The sequence below is a fragment of the Xenopus tropicalis genome, chromosome 6, assembly GCF_000004195.4.
Source record: "Xenopus tropicalis strain Nigerian chromosome 6, UCB_Xtro_10.0, whole genome shotgun sequence".
Classification (NCBI taxonomy): Eukaryota; Metazoa; Chordata; class Amphibia; order Anura; family Pipidae; genus Xenopus; species Xenopus tropicalis.
Genome location: NC_030682.2, coordinates 110,432,283 through 110,449,994, shown reverse-complemented (window position 1 = coordinate 110,449,994; position 17,712 = coordinate 110,432,283). Strand labels below are relative to the sequence as shown.

Genomic DNA, 17,712 nt, shown 5'->3' with positions numbered 1-17,712 from the left:
GGCTCTTACATGTTATTTTCGCTATTACTCATACTTACCACAGACATTCTTATGCTGCGGTTTTGTGACTTTACTGCTCCAGGTCAGACATTTCATACGTAACTATTTTTGTGGCTAGTACCGTTCATCATCACTTTCCTTCCTTTGTGGCTTTGACTGTGTGTTGTTTATGGGGACAGTGAATTAGTAACCTCTGCAGTAATAGGAGGACACTTGGAGCAAAACAGTTGGATTAGGAATAAAAACACTATAGCAAAAGATATGCTAAAAGAGTAAGCCCTCTATGTAATAAAAGGTAATGTTGCCCTGGTACATTAACTCATAGCAGCCTATCAGATGGGAGCTTTTAATTAACTAACCACTAAATGATACCCGTGGCTATAGTTGTGTGTTACAAAATCCTATATATTTGCATTTTGGTAGAGATGGTAAAGATCAACCCTGTAAGGCTACGACCACACAGGTCAGATTCTTATTTTTCCATAGACCGAGAATAGGGTTGCCACCTCACCCCTTTAATACTGGCCACATATTGAATCCACATTCTGCATGGCTAATTGGCAATTGATTTAGATGTATGCTGCATGGCTGAACTGATTTATGTGCAGCCATGCAGCATGGACCTAAATTAATTGCTAAATACCCATGTAGATGTGGATTTAATATGTGGCTGGCATTACAGGGGAAAGGTGGCAACCCCAGTCGGGAATCATTACCTATGTTCCGATCCACCTACCCTGTAGGTTCACAGTCACAGAGTGGATTTCGGTGATCCTTGACTGTGTGCCTGCATCCATGCTGACACACTGGCCCCAGGTTCCGTGGCAGGGGTAGGCTGATCAGGGCATAAGGGCTAATTCTCGGCCTATGTTTATCCACCGGCTGAAAATCAGCCCTGTGTGGCTTTAGTTTTTGCCACTGTGCTGGTGGCTGTTTCCAAGAGTATGGGAAGTGAAACAGAGAGAGGAGACTGTAGAGTACGTATACTCATCAGATACTGGATGCCAACTTGGCTGTTCTTGACTATGTTAAGAGCCTTTTGGCCTATAGACAGGCCCAAAATGCTGGCCAAACTGAATAAGACGTATTCATAAATCAGTAAGTCCTGTTGAAAAATGCTGGAAAAGATCCACTCTTTGGCAGCCCGGCCATGCCAGGGGATCTAGCTATGAGTATCCAGTGTACGCCTACAGAAGAAATACATCTTAAGAATATATTGCATTCATTTTGCTCATGTAAATAACCTGCACAACTTCAGGCCTTCCTGTCCCCTACACCCTTGGCTCAATTTTGCTCCCCTTACCTCTCCAGCAATTGCATTTGTTCTGCTGGTAATCAAGAGAGTCTAAAGAAACAAATGCATCCCCAGGATATAGGTGCAGTAAAAAAAAAAGTGTCAGTATGCCATTGCGGCCTTTCTATTATGATCTTGTGGTCACAATAGGGTTAATAGTCATTATATTCAGTTACTAAATATTTTGTAGCTTTTAATATTTCGTTCAGCTGCTTGAATTTGCCGTTTGTTCAAGACACTTGCAAGTGGTTTATCAATGATAAATGCAATTTCTGACAAGTCAAATAAAAATACCATAGTGTGAATGATTCTTTTTTGGTAAGTCTTAGCCGGGCAATTGGACCGTGAGCCAGGAAATGTGGATTTCTAATGGATTGTATTGATTTTAGAGCTCAGAGCCAGGGGCTTTTGCCAATATATTTATGGACGATATACAGGATTTATGAACAGACAAAATGCCTGGCTATAATCATTTATTGATTGGAGTCTTTTGTTTTAGTACTAGGGAGTTTCACACAGCTCTTCAGAGATGAGGTACTGTTAGCACCCAGTGCTTAGATGAGTCTAGAAGTAGATGATTTGGTGCTGGCTATAATCATTTGATTGTAAATAAGGGGCAAATATATTGCTGTAATAAATTCTGTACAGTGGGACATTTTCTAAGCAAATGTAAACAATAGGCATGTCCAGGTAACTGGAACACCTTGCCTTTGCTTCAACAATCCTATTTATCCCTCTGTCTGAGCAACTGGCTTAGTTTGTACAACTGTACCGGACATAATAGTGGAGACCTACCACAGGTATGAGAAAAATACTACAAATTCACACATTCAAGTTGCTGCTAACATTGTCAGTGCTGGGATTGTGTCACTTCCAGCTCTCAGAGTTAAAATAACACTTGTGTATTTGATTCGCCTATTGAGTCAAGCTGCTCTGGGAACCCTGCAATGATAGCTACATTCAGGGTGGCAGTAGCTTCAGCATTCCACAGAGCCAATAGGCATACTTGCACACAATTCAGCACAGTCAGCACTTTAGAAACACAAGACTGAGGGAAGAGTTTTGACAGCTAGGAAAGATTTTGACCAATAACATTTTTTTTTAAATGATAAAGGTGTGTCAGTTCATCTGAATGTGTTTTGGCTTCTTTGAGCATTCTCATAAGGGGCTTCTTAGTGCTGTTCTACTGCAGTGCGAGCACTAACACCTGTTTAGATTCTTAATTTCTGACACAAATTGCATGTGGGAAAAACAAATTCAGGTCAACTGTTTTAATTTGTTCCTTTACACAAAATAAATTGTTAAATAGGAGAACTCTGTTGTTCTTTAAACAACTTATTAGTATTGTGCTTTAAAAAGAATAATACTGTAAGTAAGCAGCTATATTAATAAATAGTATGGATTAAAGTTGCATGTTGGTAACTATCCTAGTAAAATCATATATTTCACTTCATTAAAGCTGCAGTGAGACCCTTTTTCTTAATTAACTTGCACAGATGCTCTCGCCATGCCTTAGCTACTGGTTGGGGATTACTGGTATATAGTTTGCTGCCATGCTTCTTTTGTTTAATTGTTTAGACTCAATGTACTAAGGCTTAGTACATTGGGTCTAAACAGTTAAACAAAAGAAGCTTGGCAGCAAACAATATACCAGTGATCCCCAACCAGTGGCTCGGGAGCAGCATGTTGCTCACCACTCTATTTAATGTTGCTCCCAGTGGCCTTAAAGCAGGAGCCCATTTTTAAATTTCTGCCTTGGAGGCAAGTTTTGGAAGCACAGAGACACAGTTTTACTCCAAGCAGAGCCTCCTGTAGGCCTACAGTCTACATGGGGACACCAAATAGCCAATCACAGTCCTTATTTGGCACCCCCAAAGAACTTTTTTCATACCTCTTTGGCTCACCAAAACATTCTACATCTGCGTGTGGCTCACAAGTAAAAATGGTTGGGGATCTTTGCATTGTACCCTGCGTAGTAGGGACAGAGCAATGCACAGATCGAGAGGATGTGGCCATAACAAGGCTAGGAAAGGCCCAGTAGAGTTTTTGTTAAGTGATTATTTCTGGGGTCCAGTTGACTGGTGGGTGGCTGTAATAATTTTAATTAAGCTGAGTTATAGTGAAAGGTGCCATTTTACCTTAACAGCTCCCACCTATTGTCAAAATGTTATAATATTTGTAAAAAAAATGGTTGAGTCTGAATTATGTTTAGTGTAAGGGCCATTAAGGGAATAGGGGTAAAGTGAATGGTTTAAAGGGGGCATTCATTTTATGTTGATAAAGTGGTTAACTGTAGTATAGTTTAAAACTAGTCAGTGACTACCAGTATGACTAGGACTGACCAATGACTTCTCCGATAGATTTGTCAGATGGCTGTCATGCAGTTCCATAGATTACCTTTATTGAAAATCCGATGCCTTGGCTGACCCCAGGAGCTTTGACTTGTGGTAGATAGCAATAGTATCAGCCTGTGCATGGGGACACTTTTACTTTATTCACCATAGAAACTGTTTCTTAATAAATCTAAGTTTGTTGTACTTCACTCTCCAGCCTGACATGCCCGCTATGCCCTTGTCTCCTGACTTGTTTGTCCTACAGCTGGCTATAGTAACATAGCTGCCAAGTGAGAGCCTGGATGTACTGTTCTGTAAGGCAAATTATTGTGCATTTAATACGGTGGCTTCCTTCTTCCCCAGCACCCCAGCCATGCGAATGTGTAATTTGTAAGCACGTCAAATTGAGCTGATACTTGCTTGTTTGTGCCAAAACTCAAATGCTGCATATCAAGCTGTGCTGCCATTTTACCCCCAGCATCCCGAAATGATTCCTGGAGGGCCAGAATGTGCCTTTTACAGCTGGATTTATTTCTTATCTGAGATGTACAGAGAGCAGGAAGCATTTCCAAGACCCTCTCATTACTCCAATTAATGCCTGTTGTTCTGTAAGATTTATCTGCTTACACTCCAGGATCAGATGTAATTGTCTATGATCTACCCCTTGCCAGGGCGCCTTCAATGAACAACACTCACTTTTCTGTCACTTTGAAAAGCACATAATAATAATGTTAGTGACTTCTTTCCTGTTGGAGATGTATGTACACAACTACTCTCATAAACTAAAATTCATGGCTGAGAATTATTATTTGTAACTGTAACAACATCTTTTCTTCACTAGTCAATGGTCAATGAGCATGACTGGACTGTTACCTGGCACCCCCCATGGCATGGAAACTTCTAGTTATGGGGTATATTTATCATGCTGTGTAAAAAGTGGAGTGAAGCATTACTGGTGCTGTTGCCCAGGGCAACCAATTAGCAATTAGATTTCACAGTTAGGAAACCAAAGCAAAGCATCTTATTGGCTGCTATGAGCAACATCACCGGTAATGTTTTCCTCCACTTATTGCACAGCATGATAAATATACTCTATATATAGTCTCTACCAAAGCAGTCCCTTGTAGCCTTGAACGTACAGCAGACTAAACCTGTCATGTTTTCAGCCTACTAAAAACTGTAGGGCTTGAAGCACCCATTGTTTACATATGTGCCATTATCTTTACAGGATAGCAACAGTAACAATTAATTATGTCTTGTGGAAGAAGTAGAATGTTTTCTTTTAAGTAGACGTTAAGTAGACGTTCTTGTTTCATTACAGTGTTACAGTGCTATTGTCTCAGATACATTCGGCCATGTTTATCTTCTGTATGAACTAAGCCCCACTCAGTCTGTTTAATATTTAATGGAACCCTAGTTAATACCCATTAAATTCTAACTCAGAACTTTCTAAAAATGCTATTTGTGCTTATTTTCTGTAGTCACTTGTTCTTTTAAGGTGAACCAAAACTTGAGTAATAGAGGGCCCCCCTCAGTAAATAGAGCTTGTGCTGAACATATCTCTTGCCTATTGGTTTATGGTCTATGGTTTCTGTTATTTTTTATTCTAAACAAGACTATGACGCCAGTTTCACTTTACTACTTCCTGTCACTTCCTCTCCCAAAGAACCCCAGAGGAGCTGATAAAATCAATTACCAGTTCAGTGTGAAGCCCCTGATAATGAGCTGCTCAAAGGCTGCTGCTTATATAAGAGAGTAAATGAAAGGGGCGAAATTCAGTGAAAATAGGCCAACTTACAAATTAGTGCTTTATAATGGCAAAAATATATGAACTTTTTTAAATTAAAACAATTATCAGAATGTAATCTCAACACTATTTAATGTGCTTATTTTTAGCAAAGGTGTTTTTAGGTGTATACTATTCTGTCCCGTTGAAGATTAATTCTTTTTTGGGCTAAACTCCATGGGAGATTTTGTAGGAAGGTGTCAGATCAACAGATTGCATCCTACAAGTCAGATGTAGTTGCATGGATAAAAATATAATTGACCTGATCCAATAATCTGATGTGTAAATTACATGAAAGATATGCTTGTCGGAAGGGAACACTGAATGCTGCATTATCATCCAACAAGATAAAATCTGATGGTGTCTGACCGACTTTTTTTTCCCATCTGTCGGATGTAGATGCAGGAACAAAACACACCATTTGATTTCATCTGATCCAACTTTACATTACAACCTGTGGAGATCAGATTTTGTAGGATCTTACAAACTCTCATGCTGTTAAAAGACAACATCAAATAAAATCTGACCCACAAAATCTGATCAAAGTCTCCCATGGAGTTTAGCCCTTATTTCTTCTCTCCTTCATAAAGAGGCTTTAACATTTCTAGGTAGTTCAAGGCAGCATAAAATCATCATAATCATTGATTTATATAGCACCACCAAGTACATTCATTTATATCAAATGTTTTTTTTTACATTTGTAAATAAAGTAAGGTTTTGCTAAAAAAAAAAAACCCTCTCTCTTTTGCAGGATACACGACCCAATATGTCAAGACCTCTGATAACCAGATCCCCCGCATCTCCATTGAGCAATCAAGGCATTCCTACTCCTGCACAACTCACTAAGTCCAATGCACCAGTTCACATTGATGTTGGTGGACACATGTATACTAGCAGCCTGGCAACCCTCACTAAATACCCAGACTCCAGGTAAACACTGCAGATTGCATGCATGTTGTTAGCTCTCTGGCTCATCAGTATGAATGCACTAACAGTTCCTGCTAGTGTTCTCTCTTTATGCACCACCCTAGGATTTTGCCCAGTGTTGGCATTATAAAGACGGTAGCACCAGAAATGATTAATAATATTGTCCACTCCTCTCCTGAAATAGGGGATGGAACAAGGAGCCAAGTCAGCACCAAATCAGTTTGCAATTGATAGTACATTTGTCAAGAGAGCATCCCTGGCAAATCAGAAAGCATGATGACATTAAAGGGGAGAATAACAAGGTAGAAGCAGTGGTGTAGGCACCATAGAGCAGACTGCGTGAGTGGAGGGCCCAGGGAAGAGGGGGCCCAGACCATGGTGTCTGCTGTATGGTGCCACCTTGTATATGTGCACATACTTATATGTGATGGGGGGGGCACACATCTCATGTAATGGGGACCCCAACTTTATTTTGGCTGGGGGCCTTGGTGAGACATGTTATGCCACTGTATATGAAATATTAAATATACTTTATACTTTTGTGTCTGCTTTGTACATTATAGGGTATAATTATCAAAGGGTGAAACCACAATTGCCCACAAAACTGCCTGAGAAATACTGCTTCTACAAGTGAGGGAGGTTTATGGCTATTGCCTTCTCACCTTTTGATGCTGCCATATAATCCTGATAAGCTATTCAGACCTTAATGTTCCCCCTGCAATTAGAATTCCAATGAACCCAGGAAACCTATGGACAGTGGTGCAGGTGTTGCTGAGGCTGAGCAGTCCCCACTGCAGGAGCCAATTAAATGCTTCCATTAAACCCTGCGGCTACAATTTAACAGCTAATAGACTGCCCCTATCAAACACACAGTCCGTTTCACTTGCATAAATACAGGGGTAAAAGCTTTGCTTTAAATAGCATTCTAACAAAATCTCTTCATATTTTTAATTTTGCTACACGAGTAACATGCTCAGCTAACTGTTCCTCTCCTTCCTCGCCAAGCACTAATTAGCTGTTTATGGAAGCACACGTGGATCTATTTATATTTATTTCTCTGTCACAAAGCCTCAGTGTGAATTTAGTCAAAGGGGAATACACAGAGTAGATAAATAAGATTTATTTTCCCTTTCATTCCTAAAAATGATCATAAACCCAAAAGTTATTTTATCAGAGAACTGCCTATTTCTATAAATAAGATCTGCATGTTCTGCTTGCTACTTGTAATACAGAGATCAGTTATATAGATGATGGAAACCGTTACAAGCAATATATTTCATATCACAGAAACATGTGGCTAGCAGGGTCTATTTGATGTTTAAATGATTCAAATTACAGAAAGACCCCTTATCCAGAGAACCCCAGGCCCCAAGCATTCTGGAAAAGCGGTCCCATACCTGTAAATCCTTTATATTTCCTTTCAAGAGAAAAGAATAGTCGTATAGTAGCCCTTTAACCTTGATTAATTGCTTAGGAAGTTGTTTAGATGACTTAAGCTGGCCATACACTAAAAGATACTCTCGTTTGGCAAGGTCACCAAACAAGCGGATCTTTCCCCAATATTACCACCTTGAGGCGGGTGATATTGCATTAATCTAAGACAACGCAATTCCTTGCCCCGATGGGTTTTTAAAACTTGCCCGATCTGGCTGATTTTCAGGCAATTATAGGTTGGGGAGGCCTGTGTGAAAGCCCCATACACAGGCCGATAAGTTGCTGACTCCATTGGCAGCTTTTAACGGCCCATGTATGGCCACCTTTAGAGCAATCCTGTGTGTCCTTGCTGTTACTATACTTGGTATCTCTTAATTACTTACATAATGGGGCATATTTATTATAATGTGTAAGCCAACATTGCTGGTAATGTTGGCCATAGCAACCAGTCAGCAGTTAGATTTGAATGGTCACCTAGAAAACAAAAGCAAAGATCTGATTGGTTGCTTTGGCAACATCACTGGTCATGTTGGCTTACACACTATAATAAATATGCCAGAATGTGTTTTTGCTATATTGCCACTTGTATGTAAAAGGTATTGGATTCTGAAAATGTTAACACGGCCCCGTCATTGCTGGATCCATGTCTGTAAATAAAGGTTCCACACAAGCAGGGTAATGCCACGCCTGCCTCAGTAACATGGACGTGTTTGTGAGAAACTGCTGGCACCAGCTGAAATACGATGATTTGGCTGCCCTTATTATACAGGGCAGTTACTAAGCAACTTTTGGCACCTTCACAGACTTGCACAATGAAATGAATTCAGGTCTTTTCAGTTGCTTTATACCCCAGGAAACATTCAGGGTGTGTGAGTAGCTCAGAGGCATATATGGTGTGAATGTGATTTCTGTAGAGATTCCCAGAATTTCCATCTATAGAGATGTACGTACATGCCTGCCTACAAAAGCACTGCACTCTTAAAGCTGCCAATGCTGTGCTTTAGAACGCTTAGATTGTCAGTGCCCAGCATTGCCCATTTTTTCTTGTATCTCATTGCTCTTTTACTAGATTGAAGCACCCCAGAATGTAGATTGTTTGGTTTCCATTTGTATTCCTTAAAGGAGAAAGAAAGGTAAAAACTAAGTAAGCTTTATCAGAAAGGTCTATGTAAATACAGCCATAAGCACTCACAGAAACGCTGCACTGACTTCTCTATTAAAAGTTTTCTTGTGTCTGTAATTCATGTGCCAGAGACACACAGCTTTCTCTTTCTCCCCTCTCCTGCTCCCCCCTCCCTCAAGAATGCTAAGAACTCACTCCCCCTCCTTAGGAATGTGGATCTGAGCCAATCAGCAGGAAGCTGACTCATAGTCTAACTAACTGAGCATGTTCATTTGGTCTGGGTGTCTGTGCAGGAGTGAGGCATTATGGGAACTTTCTTTACACAGCTCATCGTGAATGTAGAATGCCTCCACTTTTACCTTCCACCCCTCAGGCATCTGTGAAGGCACATAAACATAAACAGATAAAAGGGGCAAAGGATTAATAAAGGCATTTTAAGCAGATGTTGCATCTCATATCTCATGATTCACCTAATGTCGCCTTACATGAATCAATCCACAATGGATACTGTACTGAGGACCATACATGGTATAAACGCAGGAAAAGAAGCTGCGGCTCCTCTTTACTTCCTCATCTGATGGACTTTTTGAATAGGTGGAGAACAATGAAGTTCTAAGGAAGCTCTGCCTTCCCAAAAAGAGACCAGCAATATATACATTTCTCCATTAAAAAGATGCTTACTGGTAGACTCTCTAAACAGAATTTTACCCTCCTCCACTGTCTGATGCCTGTGTGTTTCTTAAGTTGGCCATACGTAAGTCGATTGGGACAGAGAGCATATGAAGGACCACATTGTATGGCAAATACATGAAAGAGTAGGCAGTGAAGAGGGGCTATGTGTCTGATTGGCAACATACAATGGGTAAAGACAATGTAAACCCCCAGTATGAGAACTCTACTACTAATACTATGGAGTTAGCCGGCTGACTTATGTACAGTGTGTTTCTAGGCACGTGTGGTGCTGGAGAGATTGTCGTACACTGTGTTTTTATATATATATATATATATATATATATACGGTATATAATATATATAATAGAAAGAGTGCCGTACACACAGGGACTTGATACAAAAGAAAAAGTGTTTTTATCGAAAAATTCCAACAAACCCTGAGGAAGAGCACTGGTTGTGCTTGAAATGTTGGAATTTTTTCAATAAAAACACTTTTTCTTTTGTATCAAGTCCCTGTGTGTGCGGCACTCTTTCTATTATATTTTTGTTTTTGACCTGCACCAAGGGCATTTGGACTATTGGGTGTGCTCCTCCCTGTGTACTATCTATATATATATATATATATATATATATATCTATATATAATATATATATATATATATATATAGTACACAGGGAGGAGCACACCCTATAACTATTATACACAATGAAACCTCAATTTTGTATCCCCTGATTGTACTTTTTTTATACCTTTTTTGTGCTCCCACTAATGTCTAATGCATGATACATTTCCCTGATTTTATATTTTCACGGATTTTACATAATGTTTTTCTGGTCCCCTGAATTTCTATGCTACTGTATGTGGCAGGGGTTTTCTGGTTGGTAGGACCATTCTATTCAACCCCTTTTTTCATTAAAATATCTATATTTTGACAATTAGTTTTTTCCTGTGTTTGTGGCACCTCAGTATGTTTGCGCACAGGCAGTCGGCCGGCACGGCTTGTTCCTGTAGCTAATGACACACTGCAGAGGGGATAAAAGAGCGAGTCTCCTGTAGGTGCCTGAAGGCTCAGCCACAGAGCCAGCCAGTGTAGTGTCTGCTTGTCCTTATATGACTCCCGCATTCCTGACAGGCAGCTGCACAGCTCCAGGTTGAGGGATTCTGAGGTACGGCTGCTGTCACGTGGCTGCATATCTGTGATTTGCTGAACGTTCCACATTCCCACAGCGAGGGGGAGAGTGGCTGTACCTTCCCTGATACATTCCCAACATCTCACAGGCCCAAAATGCAACTATTGCTAATTAATACAACAGCCACAGGCAGGGGGTTTATCTATTTTTTATTTATTTTCTGGTATTTATATAGCGCTTGATACATTTCTGCAGCACACACCACAGAGATTATACATTATTCACATCAGTCCCTGCCCCAGAGGCGCTTGCAATCTAAGGTCACAGACTCTATGGTCAGAAGCCAGTTGACCATGAAACCACTGCAGTGCACCTACCTGTTAGCGCTGCAGCATAGTGATAAATACCATGCTCCCACTACGCTATTTGTGTCACGTTCCATGTTAAACTCTTCATGCCATTATAATATGAAGTGTACAACATTGTATTTTAATCCCCAGCCTTATATCTGACCTACCTACTCCTCTATGACCTGATTGCAACAAAACCCTGCCCTAAATGTGGCCACACAGAACGGATTTTGGTGCCAAAATGTGTGAGTATGCATTTCAGCCCCAAAATTTGCTCTGTGTACCTGCACTAGGGCTGATGCAGTGGCTCCAGGTGCAGGCACATGAAAAGACCGGTCAGAGCGTAGAGGCTGATTCTGCATTTATCTACAGGCCACAAATCCAGTAGCTTCACCCCAGCCACAAAGTACTTCAGCTGTTAATGTTTAGCAATTTTTAAACCAATCAAGATTTTAACTGCTTCACTGGAATACCCCTTAAGGGGTATAGAACAAAAACCGTTTGGATTATTTTTATTTTTGTGAAGATCCTTGTCATTTTTTCTTTCTTTTACTTTGCTAGCCATGAATTTAAAAAGTAGGGTTGCTACTGTAACCCCTTCTTGGCTGTAACCAAACCAACGGCACGGCTAGTGTAGGTTTAGAGCATGGGGTACATGCGTATAAATCCTTCAGGTTTGGCCTTCACCAAGTGGAAGTGACCAAACGGAGCTATGGTGTAGTGAAACTACCACCCACTGTAACTGTGTGCAGTGCAGAGTAACAAATGGGTGCCAGAAGGTTTGTGCAGTTGAACAATAGAATTGGTTTATTGTCAGAGACAATCAATATGCAGGATTATTGCAATATACTCACACAGAGGAGATATCAAGTAATTGCACAGAAGGTAGAAAAATATGGTGTCCACCCGTATAGCCCACCTCATCCGAGGGTGGGGAGGATAAGGACCATCAACCAGCACGCCCTCCCTGTGGAGAGTAGCCTGGCCAAGTATCTGTAGAAGGTGCTCTTTCTAATTTTTCCTGATCGTCACTACTCCTCATTCATGGGGTCCCTGTCCCCGACTTCACTAGAGCTAGATGCAGCCTCTAGGGTACTCACTTTACTGGGGCCCTGTTGATCCCAGGCTCAGTGGAACTTCCACCTGGGTCAGCAGATGCAGAGAAAGAGGAAGACCCACCGCCCTGGTAAGCACTAATCAGAGTGCCAAGGGAGTGGTCTCCCTGTTAACCAATAAAACACATATGCAAAACTATAAACTGATACATGGGACTTTGCCCAGTAACAGCACAGACTTAGGAAGTTGTAGGGTTTAAAGCCATAGGGACATGTTAACCTTATGGGTCCCTAAACTACCATTTTTGTTGTTGAGAGTCAGGACAGGGGGCAGACACAGGCAGCGTCAGGGGCAGAGCTGATGAGGTTGGGGGCGGGCTTATAATGTCAGGGGTGGGGCTGGGGGAAGGTATGAACTTATTTATACAGAGGCTTTTTCATACCTGATTTGCTTTTCCTTGCTCATTGGGACAAGGAAGAAGAATGGAACTTATGTTTAATTTTCAAATTTTGCTCATTAGTTAGTTAGGAAAACAAAATTGTAGATTTTTTCCAATTAAAACAATAAGCAAAATGTGTTTTTAGCACAAGCCCTGTTCATTGAACTCATGTTGAAAAGGGGTGTACTGTCCCTTTATCTTTTTTCATAAATACATATTTTAATCATTGGTCATCTGAATTAAGTTTGTATATGTTCATGGCCAAATAACTAGATTGCTTCAGGTTTTCCACAGCTAAAAGGGAAATTGAATGGGATTTTGAGACACTTGCATATTTTAGGGTATTTTAAGTAATGAGTAGGTGAAGGAGTTAAATGTCTGCCGTAATAGGCGTGAGAAGTTCAATATGTCATTTAGAAATGTCCTGTTCAAAAGTTGGTGTATTATTTGTCAAAATGGAACTGTACAATAAAATTTAAGGTGCATGAGCGAATGAATCTGAATGCCAGCAGAATGGGTTCTAAATAGAAACATCTGGCCCAAAATATGGGCTCCTACCAAACCAGAAGTAGTTCAAGTCTTGACTGTTATAGAAAATCAAGCAATCAGTGAGCCCCTCTATAGCAACTAAGAGCAAAATGAGTATTGTCTCTTTGCTAAGGATACATCATGTCCAGCCTATCCATGGTCTTTTCTTGCCATGGAATCCTTTGGTAGGAAGCCCTTTTTCCCCCACTTACACTTTTACTTCAGAATGACTAAATGGGGCAACATTTCTAAATGATTTTGCACCTATTTTTCACTTGGGGGTGTCTAACATTTTGGCACCCCCACGTGACTTAGCCTTTCCTTTTCCTTTAAGAGTTAATGTTGCCCAGTGTTTTACTCTTGGTTCAAAAATGCTGCCATGGTATCTATGATTTACAGTCTGTAGGCTGTTGACACACTGGACATTTTTACCACCATAGTATTCTACAGGGAAACCATGCAGTCAAAACATTCACCCCTCCTGCAGTTGCTTTCCATTCAAATAAACAGGAGATGGGCACCTTATATAATGGTGCTGTCACTATTGGGATTAACAGAGAACACTCTATTGGTGTTCCCAATAACAAGGGACAGGAGGTGGTGAAGGGCCCTATAAAGTTGTCTAGCATGAGGTCAGTGGGAATAACTTTTATTGTTTAATATTAATATATTAACACACATATAAAGCGCCAAAATAACCCACAGTGCAGTACAACAAAAGGGTGTATACATACATTAAAGGAACAGTAACACTAAAAAATAAAAATGTTTTAAAATAATTAAAATATAATGTACTGTTGCCCTGCACTGGTAAAAGTTGCGTGTTTGCTTCAGAAAGACTACTTTAGTTAATAGAAATAGCTGCTGTGTAGCCATGGGGGCAGCCATTTAAATTGAAAAAAGGAGAAAAGGCACAGGTTACATAAGAAGATACCAGATAAACTGTGTAGAATACAATGGGAATCTATGCTACTTATCTGTTATCTGCTTAGTAACCTGTGCCTTTTCTCCTTTTTTCAATTTAAATGGATGCCCCCATGGCTACACAGCAGGGTATTTATATAAATTGCAGTAGTGTTTATGAAGAAAGCACACAACTTTTACCAGTGCAGAGCAATAGTATATAATATATTAATTATTTTTATACACTTTCATTTTTTGGTGTTACTGTTCCTTTAAATCCAAAAGCTGATAAAAGAGGTAAGGAGGACCCTGCTCAATAAAGCTTACAATCTCACGGAATGGTTACGTCACACATTCAGATTCATAGACTCTGTAGCAAACAGGCTGGCCTGTTACTCCTTAACCAAAACTGTTAGTGCTGCTCATATACCGAGATTTGTCTCTATCTCTTCTTATTCTCAACAAAAACGTTCCAGTTAAAACAAAACTTGTGTGTCTGCTTACAGAATCGGGAGACTGTTCGACGGCACAGAGCCTATAGTTTTGGACAGTTTGAAACAGCACTATTTTATCGACAGAGATGGGCAAATGTTTCGTTACATTTTGAACTTTCTGAGAACATCCAAACTTCTCATTTCAGATGATTTTAAAGTAAGTACATCTTTTATAAACCTCCATTATAACTAGTTTATATATACGTATATATTTTAGATGGTGTTGGTTATAATATATATACATATATATTCAGAGTTTTTGCTAAATGTTGAATAATAAAAAGAACGTGTTCTGAGAAGTTGTAAGGAACTTGTATGAAAGTTGGGGATACCTTTGTAGTCTTGGCTTGTAGTCATGGAAGAAGATAAAAACGTAAAGATAAAGATCAAAACCTCTCTGCTATGAAGGCAATGTCACATGGACATCAGGATATCCTCTGCTTGCTGCAGGTTGTCCCACACCAGTTCCCATTGATGTAAATGAAAAGCAACTTAAAGCAAGTGGCTTGTCATCAAAAGTCAAAAGTTTTCAGTGTATTAATGTGTTTTTCTGCATCCATCAACTTTTTGCTAACTGCACAATCAGTCATTAGAATGCAGTAGCACAGGGATGTCCATATAGAAGTCTAAATGTCAGATGCCAGTTCTTGGCCTGCCCATTAGCTCTGTGTAATTGTTTGTATAATGTCATCCTTTCATTTAGCTCATTTATTGTCTAACAGAGCATTACTACATTATTTCTGACGGTACGTGCTACAGACTTTTTTTTAAAACTATCCCTGTTCCCTGTGCTTTCCTTTACATGGATTTATTCCCCAGCACTTTCATAAACATCAAAGGCATGTGAATGCATTATTATTTTATATTATTGTACACTATACTTTAATTGTATTAGGATTATTCTTTACTGTACGAAGAGGCCAAGTACTTCCAGCTACAGCCGATGCTCCTGGAACTGGAGAGATGGAAGCAGGATAAGGAGGCCGGGCGCTTCTCGAGGCCTTGCGAGTGCTTGGTGGTCAGAGTTGCACCGGACCTCGGCGAGAGGATTACTTTGAGCGGAGACAAGTCACTGATTGAGGAAGTTTTCCCAGAAATTGGGGATGTAATGTGTAATTCTGTCAATGCGGGCTGGAACCACGACTCTACACATGTCATTAGATTTCCTTTAAATGGCTACTGTCACCTCAACTCAGTTCAGGTAAGTTAGAGCTGCAAAGGAAGGAATCTGTGCATGATGTGTAGATGATTTGTGTACTTTTATCTGTGTCTACCCATATATACAGTATATGACTTGCCTTGAACAATTGCACTTATCTCTAAGGAACTGTTTCATTATATGTATATTGTATACAATATTTGCCAAGCCAAGTAGTTAAATATCCTTCCTTCTCTCATACAATCTTATTGTTATTATTACTTTTTATTACCTATCTTTCTATTCACGTCCTCTCTTATTCATATTCTGCTTTGTAGTTCTGCCCTAGACTTGTATTGGAATATTGTGTTCTCTCTTGGTTTTTTGCTTTTCCTTGCTATGTTTCTATTTCACTTCATTACTTGTATTCACACTTACTTTATTTAGCTCTCACTGATATAGACAGCAACACTTTTACCTATTTATATTTCCACCTTTTAGGGCTGATTTGCAAACATAAATCACACCATTGCAGTTACCAATAGCAACCGATATTTGCGTTAATATTCTCACTTGTAGAAAATGAATGTGCTGATGGGATCTGTGCATTTGTAGATGTGTATTTGGAGGCCCATGGACCTTCATGTAAACCACCTTGTACAGTAAAGGCCCATGGCCCACTATTATGCTGCAGATGTTGATATGCTCATTTACTAACCTTGGACCATTTTGCAGGTAGGCAGTAACCAATAGCAACCAATATGTGATAAGCAAATTTGACTGACTGTCATAGGTTACTGCACTAGTGCAAATTGCCCGTTGTTGGGAAGTTAGCAATACTTTATATACTACATGTACTTTCTTTTGTCAGGCTGGCAATTTGTGGATTTTGACAAATGCCAGAGGGGCTGTTTGAGATACCATAGACAGTGACTATTTATTGGCTGGTGGTGCGGGCTTTGTGGGTCTCTGTGTACTTGAAATACCAGGGCCTATTCTGAATTCCAGGCCCAGTACACTCTGTATCAGTAATGTGTTAAGATTGTACCAATAAGCAGCAAATCCAGGAAAGGAAATCATTACATGTTCTAATTTTGCTCTTTTCCAAATATAGACCCTTTTACGAGAAGTAATGATCTCTTCATCCCTTTTTTCCCCCCATCTAGGTCCTGGAAAGGTTGCAGCACCGGGGCTTTGAGATCGTAGGCTCCTGTGGCGGAGGAGTTGACTCTTCTCAGTTTAGTGAATATGTACTAAGGCGAGAACTGAAAAGGACATCTCGTGCATCTTCCGTAATAAGAATAAAGCAGGAGCCGCTAGACTGAATAAACACTTTTCTTATTCTAAACGGGACAGTTGACTTAAGGCACAGGTCCGGAATCCAAACTGATAACGACATTTCCATCATCTCAAGAGACTTAGATGTTACGACAAAGCAGCAGCATCAGGAACACACGGCAAGATGGCAACCTCACCATGGATGTTGAATTGTAGAAAGTAATATGTAAATTACAAAAGGGTACTGTGGAGACTACACATTAGCTAAATACATAACAAAATACATCAAATATACCATAATAAGATATATATGTTCATAGTTTTTATTCCATACATTCTAACCTCTTAGCCGCTGGGAAATCCTTCCACGTCTGAAGGGCTTAAGGCACAAGACAACCACTACATTTTCTATGTGCTTTGTTGGAAAACGAACATTGAAAATGGCAGTCCTGCAGCAATGTAACCTAAAGGCTGAGGTGGCTCTTGGCTTGCACTTATTCTCAAAGCCAGGGGTGTAATACCTTTTGCTAACAGTAGGGTCATCAAAGCGCTGCTCTCCTTCAGGTAGTGAAGGAGTATTAGAGGATACATATCACATTAGGATGACAATTTGTACTTTTTTTTATACCTGTATATTTCTGTCCGCCCTCTCTAAATTGCTTTGGAGGACTAATAGTATCTATAGATCTTTTGGTGATAGGGTTGTGAAGCCTCCTTTTCTAAACTGCCTCCTTACATTGTCCTTCCTTCCTCATAAGATCGTATAGCATTTGGTTCTTCAATAAAAATGCTGTCACTGGATTCCTGGAGACAGTGATTTTCCAAG

The 17,712-nt window shown here is 40.0% G+C and overlaps 1 protein-coding gene across 2 annotated transcripts in view; it reads left to right on the top strand.

The window, feature by feature from the left end:
- Positions 1-17,712, top strand: part of kctd1 (potassium channel tetramerization domain containing 1) — a 46,260-nt gene extending 28,548 nt beyond the window's left edge. For both annotated transcript variants that reach the window (XM_004915207.4, XM_012965299.3), the window contains exons 2-5: positions 6,165-6,343; positions 14,483-14,627; positions 15,366-15,671; positions 16,775-17,712. In XM_004915207.4, coding sequence (XP_004915264.1) covers positions 6,180-6,343; positions 14,483-14,627; positions 15,366-15,671; positions 16,775-16,933 — 774 coding nt within the window. In that variant the 5' untranslated portion in view covers positions 6,165-6,179 and the 3' untranslated portion in view covers positions 16,934-17,712. The remainder of the gene's footprint in view (positions 1-6,164; positions 6,344-14,482; positions 14,628-15,365; positions 15,672-16,774) is intronic.